General features: G+C 41.0%; 3 protein-coding genes and 2 long non-coding RNA genes across 6 annotated transcripts in view; 1 reads left to right on the top strand and 4 right to left on the bottom strand.

The window, feature by feature from the left end:
• Positions 1-10,279, bottom strand: part of LOC139066266 (uncharacterized) — a 10,607-nt gene extending 328 nt beyond the window's left edge. Inside the window, exons 1-5 of the long non-coding RNA XR_011519197.1 lie at positions 10,228-10,279; positions 9,946-9,997; positions 7,519-7,570; positions 6,067-6,118; positions 3,913-3,964 (exon numbers count right to left, since the gene is read on the bottom strand). This is a non-coding gene — a long non-coding RNA (uncharacterized lncRNA). The remainder of the gene's footprint in view (positions 1-3,912; positions 3,965-6,066; positions 6,119-7,518; positions 7,571-9,945; positions 9,998-10,227) is intronic.
• asgr1a (asialoglycoprotein receptor 1a) overlaps positions 1-25,000 on the top strand; it is a 27,276-nt gene that overhangs the window by 847 nt on the left and 1,429 nt on the right. For both annotated transcript variants that reach the window (XM_070548714.1, XM_070548715.1), the window contains exons 4-7: positions 34-132; positions 16,779-16,844; positions 18,792-18,884; positions 18,976-19,127. In XM_070548714.1, the coding sequence (XP_070404815.1) occupies positions 34-132; positions 16,779-16,844; positions 18,792-18,884; positions 18,976-19,127 (410 nt within the window). The remainder of the gene's footprint in view (positions 1-33; positions 133-16,778; positions 16,845-18,791; positions 18,885-18,975; positions 19,128-25,000) is intronic.
• Positions 307-3,590, bottom strand: LOC139066314 (uncharacterized). The gene is made up of 4 exons (XM_070548761.1): positions 3,195-3,590; positions 2,480-3,155; positions 2,324-2,440; positions 307-366 (listed from the first exon to the last, which is right to left on the bottom strand). Exons 1-4 carry the CDS (start codon positions 3,506-3,508, stop codon positions 307-309), a joined length of 1,167 nt encoding a protein of 388 aa, XP_070404862.1. The 5' UTR covers positions 3,509-3,590.
• LOC139066313 (uncharacterized) lies at positions 8,437-9,906 on the bottom strand. The gene is made up of 5 exons (XM_070548759.1): positions 9,903-9,906; positions 9,488-9,669; positions 9,137-9,448; positions 8,552-9,097; positions 8,437-8,512 (listed from the first exon to the last, which is right to left on the bottom strand). Exons 1-4 carry the CDS (start codon positions 9,904-9,906, stop codon positions 8,654-8,656), a joined length of 942 nt encoding a protein of 313 aa, XP_070404860.1. The 3' UTR covers positions 8,437-8,512; positions 8,552-8,653.
• The window catches only part of LOC129154735 (uncharacterized), a 19,719-nt gene continuing 5,306 nt past the window's right edge, over positions 10,588-25,000 (bottom strand). The window contains exons 2-3 of the long non-coding RNA XR_011519198.1: positions 10,909-10,954; positions 10,588-10,639 (exon numbers count right to left, since the gene is read on the bottom strand). This is a non-coding gene — a long non-coding RNA (uncharacterized lncRNA). The remainder of the gene's footprint in view (positions 10,640-10,908; positions 10,955-25,000) is intronic.

Below are 25,000 nucleotides of genomic sequence, written 5' to 3'. Positions count from 1 at the left end.
CCCCCCCCCCCCCCCCCCCCCCCCCCCCCACAGGTGCAAAGGCATCAAACCGTCTGTGGTCTTCGGAGCAGAAGGTGTCCGACCTGGGAGACCTGGTTAATTCTCTGAAGGCATCTCTCCAGCAGACCGAAGGTAAGAGGTGGTTTACCTGAATGTTGGTTCATCTGGTCTCAGACCAGGACCAGCAGCATCTCTGAGAAGGTTCAACACTCAACAAACTTAACCTCTTTCTGCGTCTGCGCGCTGGTTTAGAGCTAATGTTGTAAACAGGGGCCGTGATAAAGGGCCGGCACGTGGGTTCAACGTTCACCGACGGTGCCAACCCCCATAGCCCAGACAGTCGTCCAGATGTCGCCGGATGCTAATCTGCATATTTATGACACATATCTTGTTGGTCTTTTTTAGGATTAAAAGGGAGTAAAATCAAAAACTATGTTACGTGTTAAAGTTATTAATTAGCATGATTAAAATGGCCCAAATTGCTTTGATATGTAAAATAAATTCCAGAAGTATAAATAAAGTGACATTAAGGCCCTGTCCACACGTAGCCGGGGATCTGCCAAAACGTAGATATTTTTCTACGTTTTGGCCTGTCATCCACAAGAAAACGGAGTTTTTTAAAACTCCGGCCAAAGTGAAGATCTGCGTTTTCTCCGTTTTGGGTGTCTGCGTGTGGACGGACAAAACCGGAGTTTTAAGGTCCGCAACGTCACTTTCCGCGACAAAAAATGCTGACATCACGTGTGCGACCTGTGTTTACACTAGCCGACAGCATGGAAGCCCTCGGAGCTGCGCTCTGTCACTACTCGATCCATCAATGGTCCAAGCGCTTTCTGCTTGTTTGTTTTTGCAAGCGGAATTACTGCTCCTTGCGGAAGACCACAGACGAAGGACGAGGTTAAGAACGGGGGAAGTACTGCCGCCTACAGGTCTGGCATGTCCTTAACAACGTATTTATCCGGGTACGTGTGGACAGAGTTTATTTTTAAACGAGGTGGTGTGGATGCAAGTTTTTGGAGGGGCGAATATTCGTTTTTAAAAAACCCGGCTACGTGTGGACTAGGCCTCAGACTTCAAAGGACAGAGCGTCTACTGGAAGATAAATATTAAACACCCGGACTAGACACCTATGATACAATAATGTAATAAACACCTGGATTAGACACCTATGATACAATAATGTAATAAACACCCAGACTAGACACCTATGATACAATAATGTAATAAACACCTGGATTAGACACCTATGATACAATAATGTAATAAACACCCGGGCTAGACACCTATGATACAATAATGTAATAAACACCTGGACTAAACACCTATGATACAATAATGTAATAAACACCTGGACAAGACACCTATGATACAATGATGTAATAAACACCTGGACTAGACACCTATGATACAATAATGTAATAAACACCTGGACTAGACACCTATGATACAATAATGTAATAAACACCCGGACTAGACACCTATTATACAATAATGTAATAAACACCTGGACTAGACACCTATGATACAATAATGTAATAAACACCTGGGCTAGACACCTATGATACAATGATGTAATAAACACCTGGACTAGACACCTATGATACAATAATGTAATAAACACCTGGACTAGACACCTATGATACAATAATGTAATAAACACCCAGACTAGACACCTATTATACAATAATGTAATAAACACCCGGACTAGACACCTATGATACAATGATGTAATAAACACCCGGACTAGACACCTATGATACAATAATGTAATAAACACCTGGACTAGACACCTATGATACAATGATGTAATAAACACCCGGACTAGACACCTATGATACAATGATGTAATAAACACCCGGACTAGACACCTATGATACAATGATGTAATAAACACCCGGACTAGACACCTATGATACAATAATGTAATAAACACCCGGGCTAGACACCTATGATACAATGATGTAATAAACACCCGGACTAGACACCTATGATACAATGATGTAATAAACACCCAGACTAGACACCTATGATACAATAATGTAATAAACACCTGGACTAGACACCTATGATACAATAATGTAATAAACACCTGGACTAGACACCTATGATACAATAATGTAATAAACACCCGGACTAGACACCTATTATACAATAATGTAATAAACACCTGGACTAGACACCTATGATACAATAATGTAATAAACACCTGGGCTAGACACCTATGATACAATGATGTAATAAACACCTGGACTAGAAACCTATGATACAATAATGTAATAAACACCTGGACTAGACACCTATGATACAATAATGTAATAAACACCCAGACTAGACACCTATTATACAATAATGTAATAAACACCCGGACTAGACACCTATGATACAATGATGTAATAAACACCCGGACTAGACACCTATGATACAATAATGTAATAAACACCTGGACTAGACACCTATGATACAATGATGTAATAAACACCCGGACTAGACACCTATGATACAATGATGTAATAAACACCCGGACTAGACACCTATGATACAATGATGTAATAAACACCCGGACTAGACACCTATGATACAATAATGTAATAAACACCCGGGCTAGACACCTATGATACAATGATGTAATAAACACCCGGACTAGACACCTATGATACAATGATGTAATAAACACCCAGACTAGACACCTATGATACAATAATGTAATAAACACCTGGACAAGACACCTATGATACAATAATGTAATAAACACCTTCACAAGACACCTATGATACAATAATGTAATAAACACCTGGACAAGACACCTATGATACAATAATGTATTAAACACCTGGACAAGACACCTATGATACAATAATGTAATAAACACCTGGACAAGATACCTATTATACAATAATGTATTAAACACCTGGACTAGACACCTATGATACAATAATGTAATAAACACCCGGGCTAGACACCTATGATACAATGATGTAATAAACACCCGGACTAGACACCTATGATACAATGATGTAATAAACACCCGGACTAGACACCTATGATACAATAATGTATTACACACCTGGACTAGACACCTATGATACAATAATGTAATAAACACCTGGACAAGACACCTATGATACAATAATGTAATAAACACCTGGACAAGACACCTATGATACAATAATGTATTAAAAACCTGGACTAGACACCTATGATACAATAATGTAATAAACACCTGGACTAGACACCTATGATACAATAATGTAATAAACACCTGGACAAGACACCTATGATACAATAATGTAATAAACACCTGGACAAGACACCTATGATACAATAATGTATTAAACACCTGGACAAGACACCTATGATACAATAATGTAATAAACACCTGGACAAGACACCTATGATACAATAATGTAATAAACACCCGGACTAGACACCTATGATACAATAATGTAATAAACACCTGGACTAGACACCTATGATACAATAATGTAATAAACACCCAGACAAGACACATAGGATACAATAATGTAATAAACACCCGGACTAGACACCTATAATACAATAATGTATTAAACACCTGGACTAGACACCTATGATACAATACTGTAATAAACACCCGGGCTAGACACCTATTATACAATAATGTAATAAACACCCGGACTAGACACCTATGATACAATACTGTAATAAACACCCGGGCTAGACACCTATGATACAATAATGTAATAAACACCCAGACAAGACACATAGGATACAATAATGTAATAAACACCCGGACTAGACACCTATGATACAATAATGTAATAAACACCCAGACAAGACACATAGGATACAATAATGAAATAAACACCCGGACTAGACACCTATAATACAACCCATGCTTTCGTTCTTTTTAAACACAGAAACAGTTTTGTTTACCTGTTTTGTAGCTACAGTTTCGCCGACTGCTGCCGGCTTCTTCAGGCTGACGCTGATGGAAAGAACGAAAGAATGGATTTAGAAAGACACAGCAAGAACACACCTAAGACCTATAATACAATAATTTAATAAACACCCGGACTAGACACCTATGATACAATGATGTAATAAACACCTGGACTAGACACCTATGATACAATAATGTAATAAACACCCGGACTAGACACCTATTATACAATAATGTAATAAACACCTGGACAAGACACCTATGATACAATAATGTAATAAACACCTTCACAAGACACCTATGATACAATAATGTAATAAACACCCGGACTAGACACCTATTATACAATAATGTAATAAACACCTGGACTAGACACCTATGATACAATAATGTAATAAACACCTGGGCTAGACACCTATGATACAATGATGTAATAAACACCTGGACTAGACACCTATGATACAATAATGTAATAAACACCTGGACTAGACACCTATGATACAATAATGTAATAAACACCCAGACTAGACACCTATTATACAATAATGTAATAAACACCCGGACTAGACACCTATGATACAATGATGTAATAAACACCCGGACTAGACACCTATGATACAATAATGTAATAAACACCTGGACTAGACACCTATGATACAATGATGTAATAAACACCCGGACTAGACACCTATGATACAATGATGTAATAAACACCCGGACTAGACACCTATGATACAATGATGTAATAAACACCCGGACTAGACACCTATGATACAATAATGTAATAAACACCCGGGCTAGACACCTATGATACAATGATGTAATAAACACCCGGACTAGACACCTATGATACAATGATGTAATAAACACCCAGACTAGACACCTATGATACAATAATGTAATAAACACCTGGACAAGACACCTATGATACAATAATGTAATAAACACCTTCACAAGACACCTATGATACAATAATGTAATAAACACCTGGACAAGACACCTATGATACAATAATGTAATAAACACCTTCACAAGACACCTATGATACAATAATGTAATAAACACCTGGACAAGACACCTATGATACAATAATGTATTAAACACCTGGACTAGACACCTATGATACAATAATGTAATAAACACCTGGACAAGACACCTATGATACAATAATGTAATAAACACCTGGACAAGACACCTATTATACAATAATGTATTAAACACCTGGACTAGACACCTATGATACAATAATGTAATAAACACCCGGGCTAGACACCTATGATACAATGATGTAATAAACACCCGGACTAGACACCTATGATACAATGATGTAATAAACACCCGGACTAGACACCTATGATACAATAATGTATTACACACCTGGACTAGACACCTATGATACAATAATGTAATAAACACCTGGACAAGACACCTATGATACAATAATGTAATAAACACCTGGACAAGACACCTATGATACAATAATGTATTAAAAACCTGGACTAGACACCTATGATACAATAATGTAATAAACACCTGGACTAGACACCTATGATACAATAATGTAATAAACACCTGGACAAGACACCTATGATACAATAATGTAATAAACACCTGGACAAGACACCTATGATACAATAATGTATTAAACACCTGGACAAGACACCTATGATACAATAATGTAATAAACACCCGGACTAGACACCTATGATACAATAATGTAATAAACACCTGGACTAGACACCTATGATACAATAATGTAATAAACACCCAGACAAGACACATAGGATACAATAATGTAATAAACACCCGGACTAGACACCTATAATACAATAATGTATTAAACACCTGGACTAGACACCTATGATACAATACTGTAATAAACACCCGGGCTAGACACCTATTATACAATAATGTAATAAACACCCGGACTAGACACCTATGATACAATAATGTAATAAACACCCAGACAAGACACATAGGATACAATAATGTAATAAACACCCGGACTAGACACCTATGATACAATAATGTAATAAACACCCAGACAAGACACATAGGATACAATAATGAAATAAACACCCGGACTAGACACCTATAATACAACCCATGCTTTCGTTCTTTTTAAACACAGAAACAGTTTTGTTTACCTGTTTTGTAGCTACAGTTTCGCCGACGGCTGCCGGCTTCTTCAGGCTGACGCTGATGGAAAGAACGAAAGAATGGATTTAGAAAGACACAGCAAGAACACACCTAAGACCTATAATACAATAATTTAATAAACACCCGGACTAGACACCTATGATACAATGATGTAATAAACACCTGGACTAGACACCTATGATACAATAATGTAATAAACACCCGGACTAGACACCTATTATACAATAATGTAATAAACACCTGGACAAGACACCTATGATACAATAATGTAATAAACACCTTCACAAGACACCTATGATACAATAATGTAATAAACACCTGGACAAGACACCTATAATACAATAATGTATTAAACACCTGGACTAGACACCTATGATACAATAATGTAATAAACACCTGGACAAGACACCTATGATACAATAATGTAATAAACACCTGGACAAGACACCTATGATACAATAATGTATTAAACACCTGGACTAGACACCTATGATACAATAATGTAATAAACACCTGGGCTAGACACCTATGATACAATGATGTAATAAACACCCGGACTAGACACCTATGATACAATGATGTAATAAACACCCGGACTAGACACCTATGATACAATAATGTATTACACACCTGGACTAGACACCTATGATACAATAATGCAATAAACACCTGGACAAGACACCTATGATACAATAATGTAATAAACACCTGGACAAGACACCTATGATACAATAATGTATTAAACACCTGGACTAGACACCTATGATACAATAATGTAATAAACACCTGGACTAGACACCTATGATACAATAATGTAATAAACACCTGGACAAGACACCTATGATACAATAATGTAATAAACACCTGGACAAGACACCTATGATACAATAATGTATTAAACACCTGGACTAGACACCTATGATACAATAATGTAATAAACACCTGGACAAGACACCTATGATACAATAATGTAATAAACACCCGGACTAGACACCTATGATACAATAATGTAATAAACACCTGGACTAGACACCTATGATACAATAATGTAATAAACACCCAGACAAGACACTTAGGATATAATAATGTAATAAACACCCGGACTAGACACCTATTATACAATAATGTATTAAACACCTGGACTAGACACCTATGATACAATACTGTAATAAACACCCGGGCTAGACACCTATTATACAATAATGTAATAAACACCCGGACTAGACACCTATGATACAATAATGTAATAAACACCCAGACAAGACACATAGGATACAATAATGTAATAAACACCCGGACTAGACACCTATGATACAATAATGTAATAAACACCCAGACAAGACACATAGGATACAATAATGAAATAAACACCCGGACTAGACACCTATAATACAACCCATGCTTTCGTTCTTTTTAAACACAGAAACAGTTTTGTTTACCTGTTCTGTAGCTACAGTTTCGCCGACGGCTGCCGGCTTCTTCAGGCTGACGCTGATGGAAAGAACGAAAGAATGGATTTAGAAAGACACAGCAAGAACACACCTAAGACCTATAATACAATAATTTAATAAACACCCGGACTAGACACCTATGATACAATGATGTAATAAACACCTGGACTAGACACCTATGATACAATAATGTAATAAACACCCGGACTAGACACCTATTATACAATAATGTAATAAACACCTGGACTAGACACCTATGATACAATAATGTAATAAACACCTGGGCTAGACACCTATGATACAATGATGTAATAAACACCTGGAGTAGACACCTATGATACAATAATGTAATAAACACCTGGACTAGACACCTATGATACAATAATGTAATAAACACCCAGACTAGACACCTATTATACAATAATGTAATAAACACCCGGACTAGACACCTATGATACAATGATGTAATAAACACCCGGACTAGACACCTATGATACAATAATGTAATAAACACCTGGACTAGACACCTATGATACAATGATGTAATAAACACCCGGACTAGACACCTATGATACAATGATGTAATAAACACCCGGACTAGACACCTATGATACAATGATGTAATAAACACCCGGACAAGACACCTATGATACAATAATGTAATAAACACCCGGGCTAGACACCTATGATACAATGATGTAATAAACACCCAGACTAGACACCTATGATACAATAATGTAATAAACACCTGGACTAGACACCTATGATACAATAATGTAATAAACACCCGGGCTAGACACCTATGATACAATGATGTAATAAACACCCGGACTAGACACCTATGATACAATGATGTAATAAACACCCGGACTAGACACCTATGATACAATAATGTATTACACACCTGGACTAGACACCTATGATACAATAATGTAATAAACACCTGGACAAGACACCTATGATACAATAATGTAATAAACACCTGGACAAGACACCTATGATACAATAATGTATTAAACACCTGGACTAGACACCTATGATACAATAATGTAATAAACACCTGGACTAGACACCTATGATACAATAATGTATTAAACACCCGGACTAGACACCTATGATACAATTATGTAATAAACACCCGGACTAGACACCTATGATACAATGATGTAATAAACACCCGAACTAGACACCTATGATACAATAATGTAATAAACACCCGGACTAGACACCTATGATACAATAATGTAATAAACACCCGGACTAGACAACTATGATACAATGATGTAATAAACACCCGGACTAGAAGCCTATGATACAATGATGTAATAAACACCCGGACTAGACACCTATGATACAATAATGTAATAAACACCCAGACTAGACACCTATGATACAATAATGTAATAAACACCCGGACTAGACACCTATGATACAATAATGTAATAAACACCCGGACTAGACACCTATGATACAATGATGTAATAAACACCCGGACTAGACACCTATGATACAATGATGTAATAAACACCCGGACTAGACACCTATGATACAATAATGTAATAAACACCTGGACTAGACACCTATGATGCAATGATGTAATAAACACCCGGACTAGACACCTATGATACAATAATGTAATAAACACCCGGACTAGACACCTATGATACAATAATGTAATAAACACCCGGACTAGACAACTATGATACAATGATGTAATAAACACCCGGACTAGACACCTATGATACAATGATGTAATAAACACCCGGACTAGACACCTATGATACAATGATGTAATAAACACCCGGACTAGACACCTATGATACAATGATGTAATAAACACCCAGACTAGACACCTATGATACAATGATGTAATAAACACCCGGACTAGACACCTATGATACAATAATGTAATAAACACCTGGACTAGACACCTATGATGCAATAATGTAATAAACACCCGGACTAGACACCTATGATACAATGATGTAATAAACACCCGGACTAGACACTTATGATACAATAATGTAATAAACACCCGGACTAGACACCTATAATACAATAATGTAATAAACACCCGGACTAGACACCTATGATACAATAATGTATTAAACACCTGGACTAGACACCTATGATACAATACTGTAATAAACACCCGGGCTAGACACCTATTATACAATAATGTAATAAACACCCGGACTAGACACCTATGATACAATAATGTAATAAACACCCAGACAAGACACATAGGATACAATAATGTAATAAACACCCGGACTAGACACCTATGATACAATAATGTAATAAACACCCAGACAAGACACATTGGATACAATAATGAAATAAACACCCGGACTAGACACCTATAATACAACCCATGCTTTCGTTCTTTTTAAACACAGAAACAGTTTTGTTTACCTGTTTTGTAGCTACAGTTTCGCCGACGGCTGCCGGCTTCTTCAGGCTGACGCTGATGGAAAGAACGAAAGAATGGATTTAGAAAGACACAGCAAGAACACACCTAAGACCTATAATACAATAATGTAATAAACACCTGGACTAGACACCTATGATACAATGATGTAATAAACACCAGGGCTAGACACCTATGATACAATGATGTAATAAACACCCGGACTAGACACCTATAATACAACCCATGCTTTCGTTCTTTTTAAACACAGAAACAGTTTTGTTTACCTGTTTTGTAGCTACAGTTTCGCCGACGGCTGCCGGCTTCTTCAGGCTGACGCTGATGGAAAGAACGAAAGAATGGATTTAGAAAGACACAGCAAGAAGACACCTAAGACCTATAATACAATAATGTAATAAACACCTGGACTAGACACCTATGATACAATGATGTAATAAACACCAGGGCTAGACACCTATGATACAATGATGTAATAAACACCCGGACTTGACACCTATGATACAATAATGTAATAAACACCCAGACAAGACACATAGGATACAATAATGTAATAAACACCCGGACTAGACACCTATAATACAACCAATGCTTTCGTTCTTTTAAAACACAGAAACAGTTTTGTTTACCTGTTTTGTAGCTACAGTTTCGCCGACGGCTGCCGGCTTCTTCAGGCTGACGCTGATGGAAAGAATGATAGAATGGATTTAGAAAGACACAGCAAGAACACACCTAAGACCTATAATACAATAATGTAATAAACACCTGGACTAGACACCTATGATACAATGATGTAATAAACACCCGGACTAGACACCTATGATACAATAATGTAATAAACACCCAGACAAGACACATAGGATACAATAATGTAATAAACACCCGGACTAGACACCTATAATACAACCCATGCTTTCGTTCTTTTTAAACACAGAAACAGTTTTGTTTACCTGTTTTGTAGCTACAGTTTCGCCGACGGCTGCCGGCTTCTTCAGGCTGACGCGGATGGAAAGAACGAAAGAATGGATTTAGAAAGACACAGCAAGAACACACCTAAGACCTATAATACAACAATGTAATAAACACCTGGACTAGACACCTATGATACAATGATGTAATAAACACCAGGGCTAGACACCTATGATACAATGATGTAATAAACACCCGGACTAGACACCTATGATACAATAATGTAATAAACACCTGGACTAGACACCTATGATACAATGATGTAGTAAACACCTGGACTAGACAACTATGATACAATGATGTAATAAACACCCGGACTAGACACCTATGATACAATGATGTAATAAACACCCGGCCTAGACACCTATGATACAATAATGTAATAAAAACCCGGACTAGACACCTATGATACGATAATGTAATAAACACCCGGACTAGACACCTATGATACAATGATGTAATAAACACCTGGACTAGACACCTATGATACAATAATGTAATAAACACCCGGACTAGACACCTATGATACAATAATGTAATAAACACCTGGACTAGACAACTATGATACAATGATGTAATAAACACCCGGACTAGAAACCTTTGATACAATGATGTAATAAACACCCGGACTAGACACCTATGATACAATGATGTAATAAACACCCGGACTAGTCACCTATGATACAATGATGTAATAAACACCCGGACTAGACAACTATGATACAATGATGTAATAAACACCCAGACTACACACCTATGATACAATGATGTAATAAACACCCGGACTAGACACCTATGATACAATAATGTAATAAACACCTGGACTAGACACCTATGATGCAATGATGTAATAAACACCCGGACTAGACACCTATGATACAATAATGTAATAAACACCCGGACTAGACACCTATGATACAATAATGTAATAAACACCTGGACTAGACACCTATGATGCAATGATGTAATAAACACCCGGACTAGACACCTATGATACAATGATGTAATAAACACCCGGTCTAGACACCTATGATACAATGATGTAATAAACACCCGGACTAGACACCTATGATACAATGATGTAATAAACACCCGGGTTAGACACCTATGATACAATGATGTAATAAACACCCAGACTAGACACCTTTGATACAATAATGTAATAAACACCCGGACTAGACACCTATGATACAATGATGTAATAAACACCTGGACTAGACACCTATGATACAATAATGTAATAAACACCCGGACTAGACACCTATGATACAATAATGTAATAAACACCTGGACTAGACACCTATGATACAATGATGTAATAAACACCCGGGTTAGACACCTATGATACAATGATGTATTAAACACCCGGACTAGACACCTATGATACAATGATGTAATAAACACCCGGACTAGACACCTATGATACAATGATGTAATAAACACCTGGACTAGACACCTATGATACAATAATGTAATAAACACCCGGACTAGACACCTATGATACAATGATGTAATAAACACCTGGACTAGACACCTATGATACAATAATGTAATAAACACCCAGACTAGACACCTATGATACAATAATGTAATAAACACCTGGACTAGACAACTATGATACAATGATGTAATAAACACCCGGACTAGAAACCTTTGATACAATGATGTAATAAACACCCGGACTAGACACCTATGATACAATGATGTAATAAACACCCGGACTAGACACCTATGATACAATGATGTAATAAACACCCGGACTAGACAACTATGATACAATGATGTAATAAACACCCAGACTACACACCTATGATACAATGATGTAATAAACACCCGGACTAGACACCTATGATACAATAATGTAATAAACACCTGGACTAGACACCTATGATGCAATGATGTAATAAACACCCGGACTAGACACCTATGATACAATAATGTAATAAACACCCGGACTAGACACCTATGATACAATAATGTAATAAACACCTGGACTAGACACCTATGATGCAATGATGTAATAAACACCCGGACTAGACACCTATGATACAATGATGTAATAAACACCCGGACTAGACACCTATGATACAATGATGTAATAAACACCCGGACTAGACACCTATGATACAATGATGTAATAAACACCCGGGTTAGACACCTATGATACAATGATGTAATAAACACCCAGACTAGACACCTTTGATACAATAATGTAATAAACACCTGGACTAGACACCTATGATACAATAATGTAATAAACACCTGGACTAGACACCTATGATACAATAATGTAATAAACACCCGGACTAGACACCTATGATACAATGATGTAATAAACACCCGGACTAGACACCTATGATACAATGATGTAATAAACTCCCGGACTAGACACTTATGATACAATGATGTAATAAACACCTGGACTAGACACCTATGATACAATAATGTAATAAACACCCGGACTAGACACCTATGATACAATGATGTAATAAACACCCGGACTAGACACCTATGATACAATGATGTAATAAACACCCGGACTAGACAACTATAACACAATAATGTAATAAACACCTGGACTAGACACCTTTGATACAATAATGTAATAAACACCTGGACTAGACACCTATGATACAATAATGTAATAAACACCTGGACTAGACACCTATGATACAATAATGTAATAAACACCAGAATTCAGGTTGGTGTTTGATTTACGTGTGTGAAACACAGTTCATCTGTTTACAGGAGAGGACGTAGATGTTCTGTAATGATTCATGACAACATCTAGCCTAGTGAACTAGACCAAATTCTTGTTTTGCAAAGTTTGGTCTAGGCATGCTCCACTGGAACCTCTGCAGCCCCAACAGCATTCTGGCTGGCCAATCACAGCTCTCTAGAGGGGTTTCAAACACATAAAGAGCTGTGATTGGTCCATAATGGTGGGCCAATCATAGTGCTCTATCTGCTTAGTGAAGAAATCACAGAGCTTTATCTGCTTTGTGGGCCATTAAGGGCACTCTATATGCCTGGTGGGTGGGATGATGCAACAGGGTGAAACAAGAGTATGTCACATTCATTGTCCAGTGGAATGCGGAGATCATTTGAAAGACAACGGTAGAACCCGCCCCACAACCAAGAGCCGTCAATGGAGCGTGGCCAGACTAAATAATACATTTATTTAGTCTGGCTTGCCAGGCTAGACAACTTCCCTTAACACAGCAGCATTCCTATAGGTGGTAAAGTGTACTCACACTGAATGTCTACATCTTTATGCACTCTGGCCAGTATCTTTGACCGGTGATCCTGAGTCCTTTCTCAGTGGAACAACTCAAAAATAACCGTGGTTTTTCCTTTTAAAGACAGACCTCTTCAAAATGTCATCTGGTCCAATGAGGGCGCTGGGACCATGTTCTCGCCCAGAGAAGCAGCCATCTTTAGGCGCTCGTTCACTGTTGAATCACAGGTGGGAGGGAGATCCAGGGAGAGTGTAGAATTGCTTATATTTTTGATTTATTCAATATATTTACCTTCTACTGTACCATGTTCAGCGCCTTGGGCTTCCTAACAGAGTTGCGGAAGGCGCTTTATAAATAAAGCATTGATTGATTGATTGATTGATTGATTGATTGATTGATTGTAGAGTGCATTGACTCCTTCAGTTGATGTCCTCGCTAGACTAAGTCCACAATCCAAAGGCAGGGGTTAGGTCGGGTTTTCACAGCATCTGTCTGCATTCCTTCATGGGGATGTTTCTTCTTGCAGCTGAAGGCTACCAGGGTGCCAGATTCAGAGAAGAAGAATCAGAGATAACTTTCTCTCTGCCTTTCAGTCTTTAACTGATCCTTCCAGTCTCTCAGTGAATCCAATGTTAGGGTTTAGACTTGCCCGTACTGTGCATTTCTTTCTCCAAGATCACATCCATCTTGTGCACTAACACTGGGATTGCAGGTAGAACCTCTAGCTTACGATTCACCTCGACTAACGTCCCAGTCTGAGTAGTTTCCACACGGAGACGTTCCATGGGTACATGTTGCCCTTCAATCGCTCACATCTTCCCAATGTTCCAGAATACCAGAAATCCTCCCACTCCAAACAGAAGAAATTCAGTAATCATCAGCCCAAAAATCCACACGTCTTCCATGTCCTCCAAGGAGAGCGTGCAAAGGCGTATAATATTCCACTCCTTCCTAGGGATGGGTACCTTTGACATTTGAATCGATCCGGTACTAATTCCCGGTACCTACGAGTCGATACCGGTACTTAACGGTACCAATTTTCGATACTTTTGAGTGTTTATTATTTTAATTCTCTTTTATAATTAAATATATATTTTTCTCAATATATAACCATATTTGATAAATATCACGATAAATAACATACAAGTTTGTATTTTAACATCGTCCTTGTAGTTTTATAAGCTGATAATTAAACTGAAGCAAACATCTTTACTGTGAACTAAATTTACTGTGTATCTTCATTCCTTTTGCCGTCCTTTTTCATTTGATTTTTCCTACTGGGAAGATAGAATTTCCGAGGAGAAAACGAACGCACCATTAGCTGGTAACAACGGTGGCAATGGAAGCGAACATATCAAGCTAACGTTATCTTTAACAGTTTATTTAGCTGCTGGAGCAGATTAAAACGATGATGCCTCAAACTTAGATCGTTGTCGCTGGTTTTACCTTCACCCATTCACCCGTCGCATTTAGTAAAGTAAAGCCAAACTTTAGAGCGCGTTCATGTTCTTCTAGTCGGAAATTCGGAGTTCCGAGGAGAAAGCGAACGCACCATTAGCGAAACAGAAGCTAACAAATCAAGGTAACGTCATCTTAAACATTTTATTTACCTACTGGAGCAGATTAAGATGAGGATGTCTCACTTAGATCGTTGTCTGTCTCTAGTTTCATCATCACCCAGTTACCCATCACATTTAGTGAAGTGGACCCAAGCTTTAGCGTGCGTTCTTTCTACCATGCTTGCTCTGTTTACAACGGGCTCGCAGGGACCGGCGACATAACGCTCTTGCGCATGCGCAACTGTCTTGGCAGTACCGAAACGAGGCACCGTTTGAAATTACGTGAATCGGTGTTCGGTCGGTACTATGGAATTCGGTCGGTACCTTAAAAAGTACCGAATTCGGTACTCATCCCTACTCCTTCCAGGAATTCAATACCGTATTTTCCGGGCTATAAGTCGCTCCGGAGTATGAGTCGCACCAGCCATAAAATGTATAATGAAGAAGAAAAAAACATATATAAGTCGCATTTTTGGGGGGGGATTTTATTATTTTTCTTACAAAATCTGAGACCAAGCATTTCACGTTGCAAGACAAATACCGGTAACAATAACAGAATAAACAACCATCTGTTGCATCAGGGGTATGCGCAGCAGCGCGCCACGGTCTCCAGCAGAGGATGGCAGTGTTTCAAACCCTCCCAGTGGGCAGGGAGAGCTCATTCCTGGGTCGGAGCCGGCCGGCAGCAGCGCGGTATAGCCTCCATAATTTGGTATATAAGTCGCAGGACTAGCCAGACTATGAAAAAAAGTGCGACTTATAGTCCGGAAAATACGGTACATACCCCACCAGGTGCGTCCCCTGAGGACAAGTAGGAGCCCCCTGCTCCGTTCTCATTGTTGAAAAAAAAATTGTCAACCGTATTAAATGACCAGCTAATCACATCCATGATGAATAAAAATAGAGTTTTAGGAGAAATGCAGAGAAGTGCTCTGTAGGCAGACAGGACAAGAGCCTTGGAAAATAAGATGAGGGAGAGAAAAGAGATGTCTTTGTACTCTCTTAGGGGTAATAGTTTGTTGCTGCTAAACAGCTGCTTTTTGTCTGTTCCAGAATCAGTTAAAGAAACACAACAGTTGCAGTTAGATGTCAAGAACAACAAGGATCACCTGACCTCAGGTCAGTCTCACAAAACAACATCTGGACAGCAGTGCTAGTAAAAATTGTAAAGCAGCTGGTAACATGTGTGTAACAGCTGGTAACATGTGTGTAACAGCTGGAAACATGTGTGTACCAGCTGGTAACATGTGTGTACCAGCTGGTAACATGTGTGTAACAGCTGGTAACATGTGTGTAACAGCTGGAAACATGTGTGTACCAGCTGGTAACATGTGTGTAACAGCTGGTAACATGTGTGTAACAGCTGGAAACATGTGTGTACCAGCTGGTAACATGTGTGTAACAGCTGGTAACATGTGTGTAACAGCTGGAAACATCTGTGTACCAGCTGGTAACATGTGTGTAACAGCTGGTAACATGTGTGTAACAGCTGGAAACATGTGTGTAACAGCTGGTAACATGTGTGTAACAGCTGGTAACATGTGTGTAACAGCTAGTAACATGTGTATAACAGGTAGTAACATGTGTATAATAGCTAGTAAAATGTGTAACAGCTGGTAACATGTGTGTAACAGCTGGTAACATGTGTATAACAGCTAGCTAGTAACATGCGTAAAACAGCTAGTAAAATGTGTAACAGCTGGTAACATGTGTGTAACAGCTGGTAACATGTGTGTACCATCTAGTAACATGTGTATAACAGGTAGTAACATGTGTATAATAGCTAGTAAAATGTGTAACAGCTGGTAACATGTGTGTAACAGCTAGTAACATGTGTATAACAGGTTGCAACATGTGTGTAACAGCTGGTAACATGTGTGTAACAGCTAGTAACATGTGTATAATAGCTAGTAAAATGTGTAACAGCTGGTGACCTGTGTGTAACAGCTGGTAACATGTGTATAACAACTAGTGACATGTCTATAACAGCTAGTAACATTCGTAAAACAGCTAGTAAAATGTGTAACAGCTGGTAACATGTGTGTAACAGCTAGTAACATGTGTATAACAGGTAGCAACATGTGTGTAAAAGCTAGTAAAATGTGTAACAGCAGGTAACATGTGTGTAACAGCTGGTAACATGTGTATAACAGCTAGTTACATGTGTATAACAGCTAGTAACATGTGTATAACAGCTAGTAACATATGTATAACAGCTAGTAAAATGTGTGTAACAGCTGGTAACATGTGTGTAACAGCTGGTAACATGTGTATAACAACTAGTAACATGTGTATAACAGCTAGTAAAATGTGTAACAGTTGGTAAAGTGTGTAACAGCTGGTAACATGTGTGTAACATCTGGTAACATGTGTATAACAGGTAGCAACATGTGTATAATAGCTAGTAAAATGTGTATCAGCAGGTAACATGTGTGTAACAGCTGGTAACATGTGTGTAACAGCTAGTAACATGTGTATAACAGCTAGTAAAATGTGTAACAGCTGGTAACATGTGTGTAACAGCTGGTAACATGTGTATAACAACTAGTGACATGTCTATAACAGCTAGTAACATGTATAACAGCTAGTAAAATGTGTATCAGCAGGTAACATGTGTGTAACAGCTAGTAAAATGTGTAACAGCTGGTAACATGTGTGTAACAGCTGGTAACACGTGTGTAACAGCTGGTAACATGTGTGTAACAGCCGGCAACATGCATATAACAGCTAGTAAAATGTGTAACAGCTGGTAACATGTGTGTAACAGCTGGTAACATGTGTGTAACAGCTGGTAACATGTGTATAACAGCTAGTAACATGTGTTACAGCTGGTAACGTGTGTATAACAGCTAGTAAAATGTGTAACAGCTGGTAACATGTGTGTAACAGCTGGTAACATGTGTGTAACAGCTGGTAACATGTGTATAACAGCTAGTAACATGTGTTACAGCTGGTAACATGTGTATAACAGCTAGTAAAATGTGTAACAGCTGGTAACATGTGTGTAACAGCTGGTAACATGAGTATATTAGCTAGTAAAACGTGTTGTGTTTATTTTGTGTTCAGTGATGGAATCTCTCAAGCAGCTGTCAGTGCTCAAATCTCTCAGCAGAAATGTTGCTTCACTCAAATGCTCCCTCCAGCTCATCATCAACAACAGTATACACAACAACACACACTTTGTTGTTATGCACACATTATGCACATGTCTGACCCCTTGTGTGTCTCTGCGTTCCTTTGTGTGTTGTAGGTTCATCAGGTCAATGTTGTCCTCTTGACTGGATTTCGTTTGGCTCTAACTGTTATCACTTCAGTACAGAGTTTCTGTCCTGGAATAAGTCCAAAGACTGGTGTGAGAATCAGGACGCTCACCTGGTGATCCTGAACAGTGACCAGGAGTGGGTGAGACACTCATCTGTCTGTGATGATGTAGATGCTATCTGACCTCAGCATGATCATCAGGAAAAGCACACCATGAAAACCTGCTTAGCTCCACACATCCTTCCTGTTTGGTGTATATAGGCTTCTATTGGAGACACTTAGTGGGCATGCTGGGAAATGGTTACTGGTCTGGGCATCATTCCTGCCCACATCAGAGACACATGATGAATTATAAACATCCACATGGCAGGAGCAAAGTGGAGCAGAGGTCCCTTTAGTCTCACTATAGCGTATGATAAATGACTCACACTTGTATAGCACCTTTCAGAGTCAGAGGACTCCAAAGTGCTTTACACTACAGTGCATCCTTCATCCATTCACACAGACACACTGATGACGATGAGCTACAACCACAGCTGGCCTGGGGCGCACTGACAGAGGCGAGGCTGCTGAACACAGGCGCCACCGGTCCCTCCGACCACCACCAGCAGGCAAGGTGGGTTAAGTGTCTTGCCCAAGGGCACAACAGCAGGATTCTCTGTCTGGACCAGGAATCGAACCTGCAACCTTCCAATTACTGGACAACCCGCTCTACCTCTTGAGCTGCTGCTGCCCATATTTCAGATGGATCTAAGTGAAGATAGCCTGGTCCATTCTAAAGATCAGCGTGGTGTCCATGTGTCTTAATCCAAAGTCAGGTGTCCATGGGTCCTAGTCCAAAGTCAGGTGTCCATGGGTCCTAGTCCAACGTCAGGTATCCATGGGTCCTAGTCCAACGTCAGGTGTCCATGTGTCCTAATCCCATGTCAGGTGTCCATGTGTACCAGTCCAACGTCAGGTGTCCATGTGTCCTAATCCCATGTCAGGTGTCCATGTGTCCTAATCCCATGTCAGGTGTCCATGTGTACCAGTCCAACGTCAGGTGTCCATGGGTCCTAGTCCAACGTCAGGTGTCCATGTGTACCAATCCAACGTCAGATGTCCATGTGTACCAGTCCAACGTCAGGTGTCCATATGTACTAGTCCAACGTCAGGTGTCCATGTGTACCAGTCCAACGTCAGATGTCCATGTGTACCAGTCCAACGTCAGGTGTCCATATGTACTAGTCCAACATCAGGTGTCCATGTGTCCTAATCCCATGTCAGGTGTCCATGTGTACCAGTCCAACGTCAGGTGTCCATGTGTACTAGTCCAACGTTAGGTGTGTCACGATCTGCCCCTGCCCTGATTAGTCTGTATTGTTTTCACCTGTCCCTCATTAACCTGCCCATGTTTTCCCAATCAGCCTTGTGCATTTATACCACCTGTTTTGCTCCTGTCCTTTGTCGGATCATTGTATGTGCATGTGTTTGTTTGTCCTGTCGCTCCCGGTCCACCATTAAACCCATTTTTATTTTTCATCTGTGCCTGCTCATCTGCCTCCTGAACCCACCACCACACTTGGTCCATCATCTCCACTCCACCCAACATGACAAGGTGTCCATGTGTCCTAATCCTATGTCAGGTGTCCATGGGTCCTAGTCCAAAGTCAGGTGTCCATGTGTCCTAGTCCAACGTCAGGTGTCCATGTGTCCTAATCCTATGTCAGGTGTCCATGTGTCCTAATCCTATGTCAGGTGTCCATGGGTCCTAATCCTATGTCAGGTGTCCATGGGTCCTAGTCCTAAGTCAGGTGTCCATGTGTCCTAATCCTATGTCAGGTGTCCATGGGTCCTAATCCTATGTCAGGTGTCCATGGGTCCTAGTCCTAAGTCAGGTGTCCATGTGTCCTAATCTTATGTCAGGTGTCCATGGGTCCTAGTCCAACATCAGGTGTCCATGGTCCTAGTCCAAAGTCAGGTGTCTATGGATCCAAGTCCAAAGTCAGGTGTCCATGGGTCCTAGTCCAACGTCAGGTGTCCATGGATCCTAGTCCAAAGTCAGGTGTCTATGGATCCAAGTCCAAAGTCAGGTGTCCATGTGTCCTAGTCCAAAGTCAGGTGTCTATGGATCCAAGTCCAAAGTCAGGTGTCCATGGGTCCTAGTCCAACGTCAGGTGTCCATGGATCCTAGTCCAAAGTCAGGTGTCTATGGATCCAAGTCCAAAGTCAGGTGTCCATGTGTCCTAGTCCAACGTCAGGTGTCTATGTGTCCTAGTCCAACGTCAGGTGTCTATGGATCCTACTCCAACGTCAGGTGTCCATGTGTCCTAGTCCAACGTCAGGTGTCTATGGATCCTACTCCAACGTCAGGTGTCCATGTGTACTAGTCCAAAGTCAGGTGTCTATGTGTCCTAGTCCAACGTCAGGTGTCTATGGATCCTACTCCAACGCCAGGTGTCTATGTGTCCTAGTCCAACGTCAGGTGTCTATGGATCCTACTCCAACGTCAGGTGTCTATGTGTCCTAGTCCAAAGTCAGGTGTCTATGTGTCCTAGTCCAACGTCAGGTGTCTATGGATCCTACTCCAACGTCAGGTGTCTATGTGTCCTAGTCCAACGTCAGGTGTCTATGTGTCCTAGTCCAACGTCAGGTGTCTATGGATCCTACTCCAACGTCAGGTGTCCATGTGTACTAGTCCAAAGTCAGGTGTCTATGTGTCCTAGTCCAACGTCAGGTGTCTATGGATCCTACTCCAACGTCAGGTGTCTATGTGTCCTAGTCCAACGTCAGGTGTCTATGGATCCTACTCCAACGTCAGGTGTCTATGTGTCCTAGTCCAAAGTCAGGTGTCTATGTGTCCTAGTCCAACGTCAGGTGTCTATGGATCCTACTCCAACCTCAGGTGTCCATGTGTACTAGTCCAAAGTCAGGTGTCTATGTGTCCTAGTCCAACGTCAGGTGTCCATGGATCCTAGTCCAACGTCAGGTGTCTATGTGTCCTAGTCCAAAGTCAGGTGTCTATGTGTCCTAGTCCAACGTCAGGTGTCCATGGATCCTAGTCCAACGTCAGGTGTCTATGTGTCCTAGTCCAACGTCAGGTGTCCATGGATCCTAGTCCAACGTCAGGTGTCTATGTGTCCTAGTCCAACGTCAGGTGTCTATGGATCCTACTCCAACGTCAGGTGTCCATGTGTACTAGTCCAAAGTCAGGTGTCTATGTGTCCTAGTCCAACGTCAGGTGTCTATGGATCCTACTCCAACGTCAGGTGTCTATGTGTCCTAGTCCAACGTCAGGTGTCTATGTGTCCTAGTCCAACGTCAGGTGTCTATGGATCCTACTCCAACGTCAGGTGTCCATGTGTACTAGTCCAAAGTCAGGTGTCTATGTGTCCTAGTCCAACGTCAGGTGTCTATGGATCCTACTCCAACGTCAGGTGTCTATGTGTCCTAGTCCAACGTCAGGTGTCTATGGATCCTACTCCAACGTCAGGTGTCTATGTGTCCTAGTCCAAAGTCAGGTGTCTATGTGTCCTAGTCCAACGTCAGGTGTCTATGGATCCTACTCCAACCTCAGGTGTCCATGTGTACTAGTCCAAAGTCAGGTGTCTATGTGTCCTAGTCCAACGTCAGGTGTCCATGGATCCTAGTCCAACGTCAGGTGTCTATGTGTCCTAGTCCAAAGTCAGGTGTCTATGTGTCCTAGTCCAACGTCAGGTGTCCATGGATCCTAGTCCAACGTCAGGTGTCTATGTGTCCTAGTCCAACGTCAGGTGTCCATGGATCCTAGTCCAACGTCAGGTGTCTATGTGTCCTAGTCCAACGTCAGGTGTCTATGGATCCTACTCCAACGTCAGGTGTCCATGTGTACTAGTCCAAAGTCAGGTGTCTATGTGTCCTAGTCCAACGTCAGGTGTCTATGGATCCTACTCCAACGTCAGGTATCCATGTGTCCTAATCCTATGTCAGGTGTCCATGGGTCCTAATCCTATGTCAGGTGTCCATGTGTCCTAATCCTATGTCAGGTGTCCATGGGTCCTAATCCTATGTCAGGTGTCCATGGGTCCTAGTCCTAAGTCAGGTGTCCATGTGTCCTAATCTTATGTCAGGTGTCCATGGGTCCTAGTCCAACATCAGGTGTCCATGGTCCTAGTCCAAAGTCAGGTGTCCATGGATCCTAGTCCAAAGTCAGGTGTCTACGGATCCAAGTCCAAAGTCAGGTGTCCATGGGTCCTAGTCCAACGTCAGGTGTCCATGTGTCCTAATCTTATGTCAGGTGTCCATGGGTCCTAGTCCAACATCAGGTGTCCATGGATCCTAGTCCAACGTCAGGTGTCCATGTGTCCTAGTCCAAAGTGAGGTGTCCATGGGTCCTAGTCCAACGTCAGGTGTCCATGGATCCTAGTCCAACGTCAGGTGTCTATGTGTCCTAGTCCAACGTCAGGTGTCCATGGATCCTAGTCCAACATCAGGTGTCCATGGATCCTAGTCCAACGTCAGGTATCCATGTGTCCTAGTCCAAAGTGAGATGTACATGGGTCTTAGTCCAACGTCAGGTGTCCATGGGTCCTAGTCCAACGTCAGGTGTCCATGGATCCTAGTCCAACGTCAGGTGTCTATGTGTCCTAGTCCAACGTCAGGTGTCCATGGATCCTAGTCCAACGTCAGGTGTCTATGTGTCCTAGTCCAACGTCAGGTGTCTATGGATCCTACTCCAACGTCAGGTGTCCATGTGTACTAGTCCAAAGTCAGGTGTCCATGTGTACTAGTCCAACGTCAGGTGTCCATGGATCCTAGTCCAACGTCAGGTGTCTATGTGTCCTAGTCCAACGTCAGGTGTCCATGGATCCTAGTCCAACGTCAGGTGTCTATGTGTCCTAGTCCAACGTCAGGTGTCTATGGATCCTACTCCAACGTCAGGTGTCCATGTGTACTAGTCCAAAGTCAGGTGTCCATGTGTACTAGTCCAACGTCAGGTGTCCATGGATCCTAGTCCAACGTCAGGTGTCTATGTGTCCTAGTCCAACGTCAGGTGTCCATGGATCCTAGTCCAACGTCAGGTGTCTATGTGTCCTAGTCCAACGTCAGGTGTCTATGGATCCTACTCCAACGTCAGGTGTCCATGGTCCTAGTCCAAAGTCAGGTGTCCATGTGTACTAGTCCAACGTCAGGTGTCCATGGTCCTAGTCCAAAGTCAGGTGTCCATGGGTCCTAGTCAAACGTCAGGTGTCCATGGTCCTAGTCCAAAGTCAGGTGTCCTCGGGTCCTAGTCCATTGTGATGGTCAGCATAAAACACTGGAAAATCTGGTCCAAGGTCTCACTAATCCAGCCTAAAAGGTGAAACTAATCTGAGACAGACACATTCCAGATGTCTGTTCTAACTATGATGACACTGGCTTACAGCTGATGAAAACACCACATCCAGCATCTCTGTCTCTGCCTTTGTGTCCTTGGGCAAGTCACTTAACCCACCTTGCCTGCTGGTTGTGGTCGGAGGGACTGGTGGTGCTTGTGCTCGACAGCCTCGCCTTTAAACATCGTTGGTACGTTCTTGCTGTGTTTGTCTTCTAATTCCATTGTTGGTTCTTTTTAAAACACAGAAAGGTTTCTCTTTACCTTGCTGACGTGTCGTCTGCCGACTGTAAAACTTCCTCAGAGCTGACGCTGATGGTGGCGTCACTTCCTTCTCCGTTTATCCGCGGGCAGCAGAGGACGTTGTCGCCCTCTGCTGCCCGCTCTCCCCTCTCCGATGATGCAGTCCCATGTGTGGTCCAGCGTGTAAACTCCATCGTCTCTGTTCATGGTCCCACATCCACGTCTCCTTATCTCTATAGCTTCTTTTATCCATCTTTTGTGTTTCTGTTGTTCGGTGTTTATGATCCTTGTGTTGTCCCAGTCCGTTACATGGTTTTCTCTTGTGCAGTGATCTGTTACGGCTGACTTCTTTATTGTGCTTTCTGCTTCTTCTTTTGCTGCTCTTGTGTGTTTTCCACTTGTTTCTTTCTCACACTCCTTTCTATGTTCTATTGTTCGT

Source organism: Nothobranchius furzeri, chromosome 2 (genome assembly GCF_043380555.1).
Source record: "Nothobranchius furzeri strain GRZ-AD chromosome 2, NfurGRZ-RIMD1, whole genome shotgun sequence".
Lineage (NCBI taxonomy): Eukaryota > Metazoa > Chordata > Actinopteri > Cyprinodontiformes > Nothobranchiidae > Nothobranchius > Nothobranchius furzeri.
The sequence above is the reverse complement of the archived record's forward strand: the minus strand, read 5'-3'. Positions and strand labels throughout refer to the sequence as shown.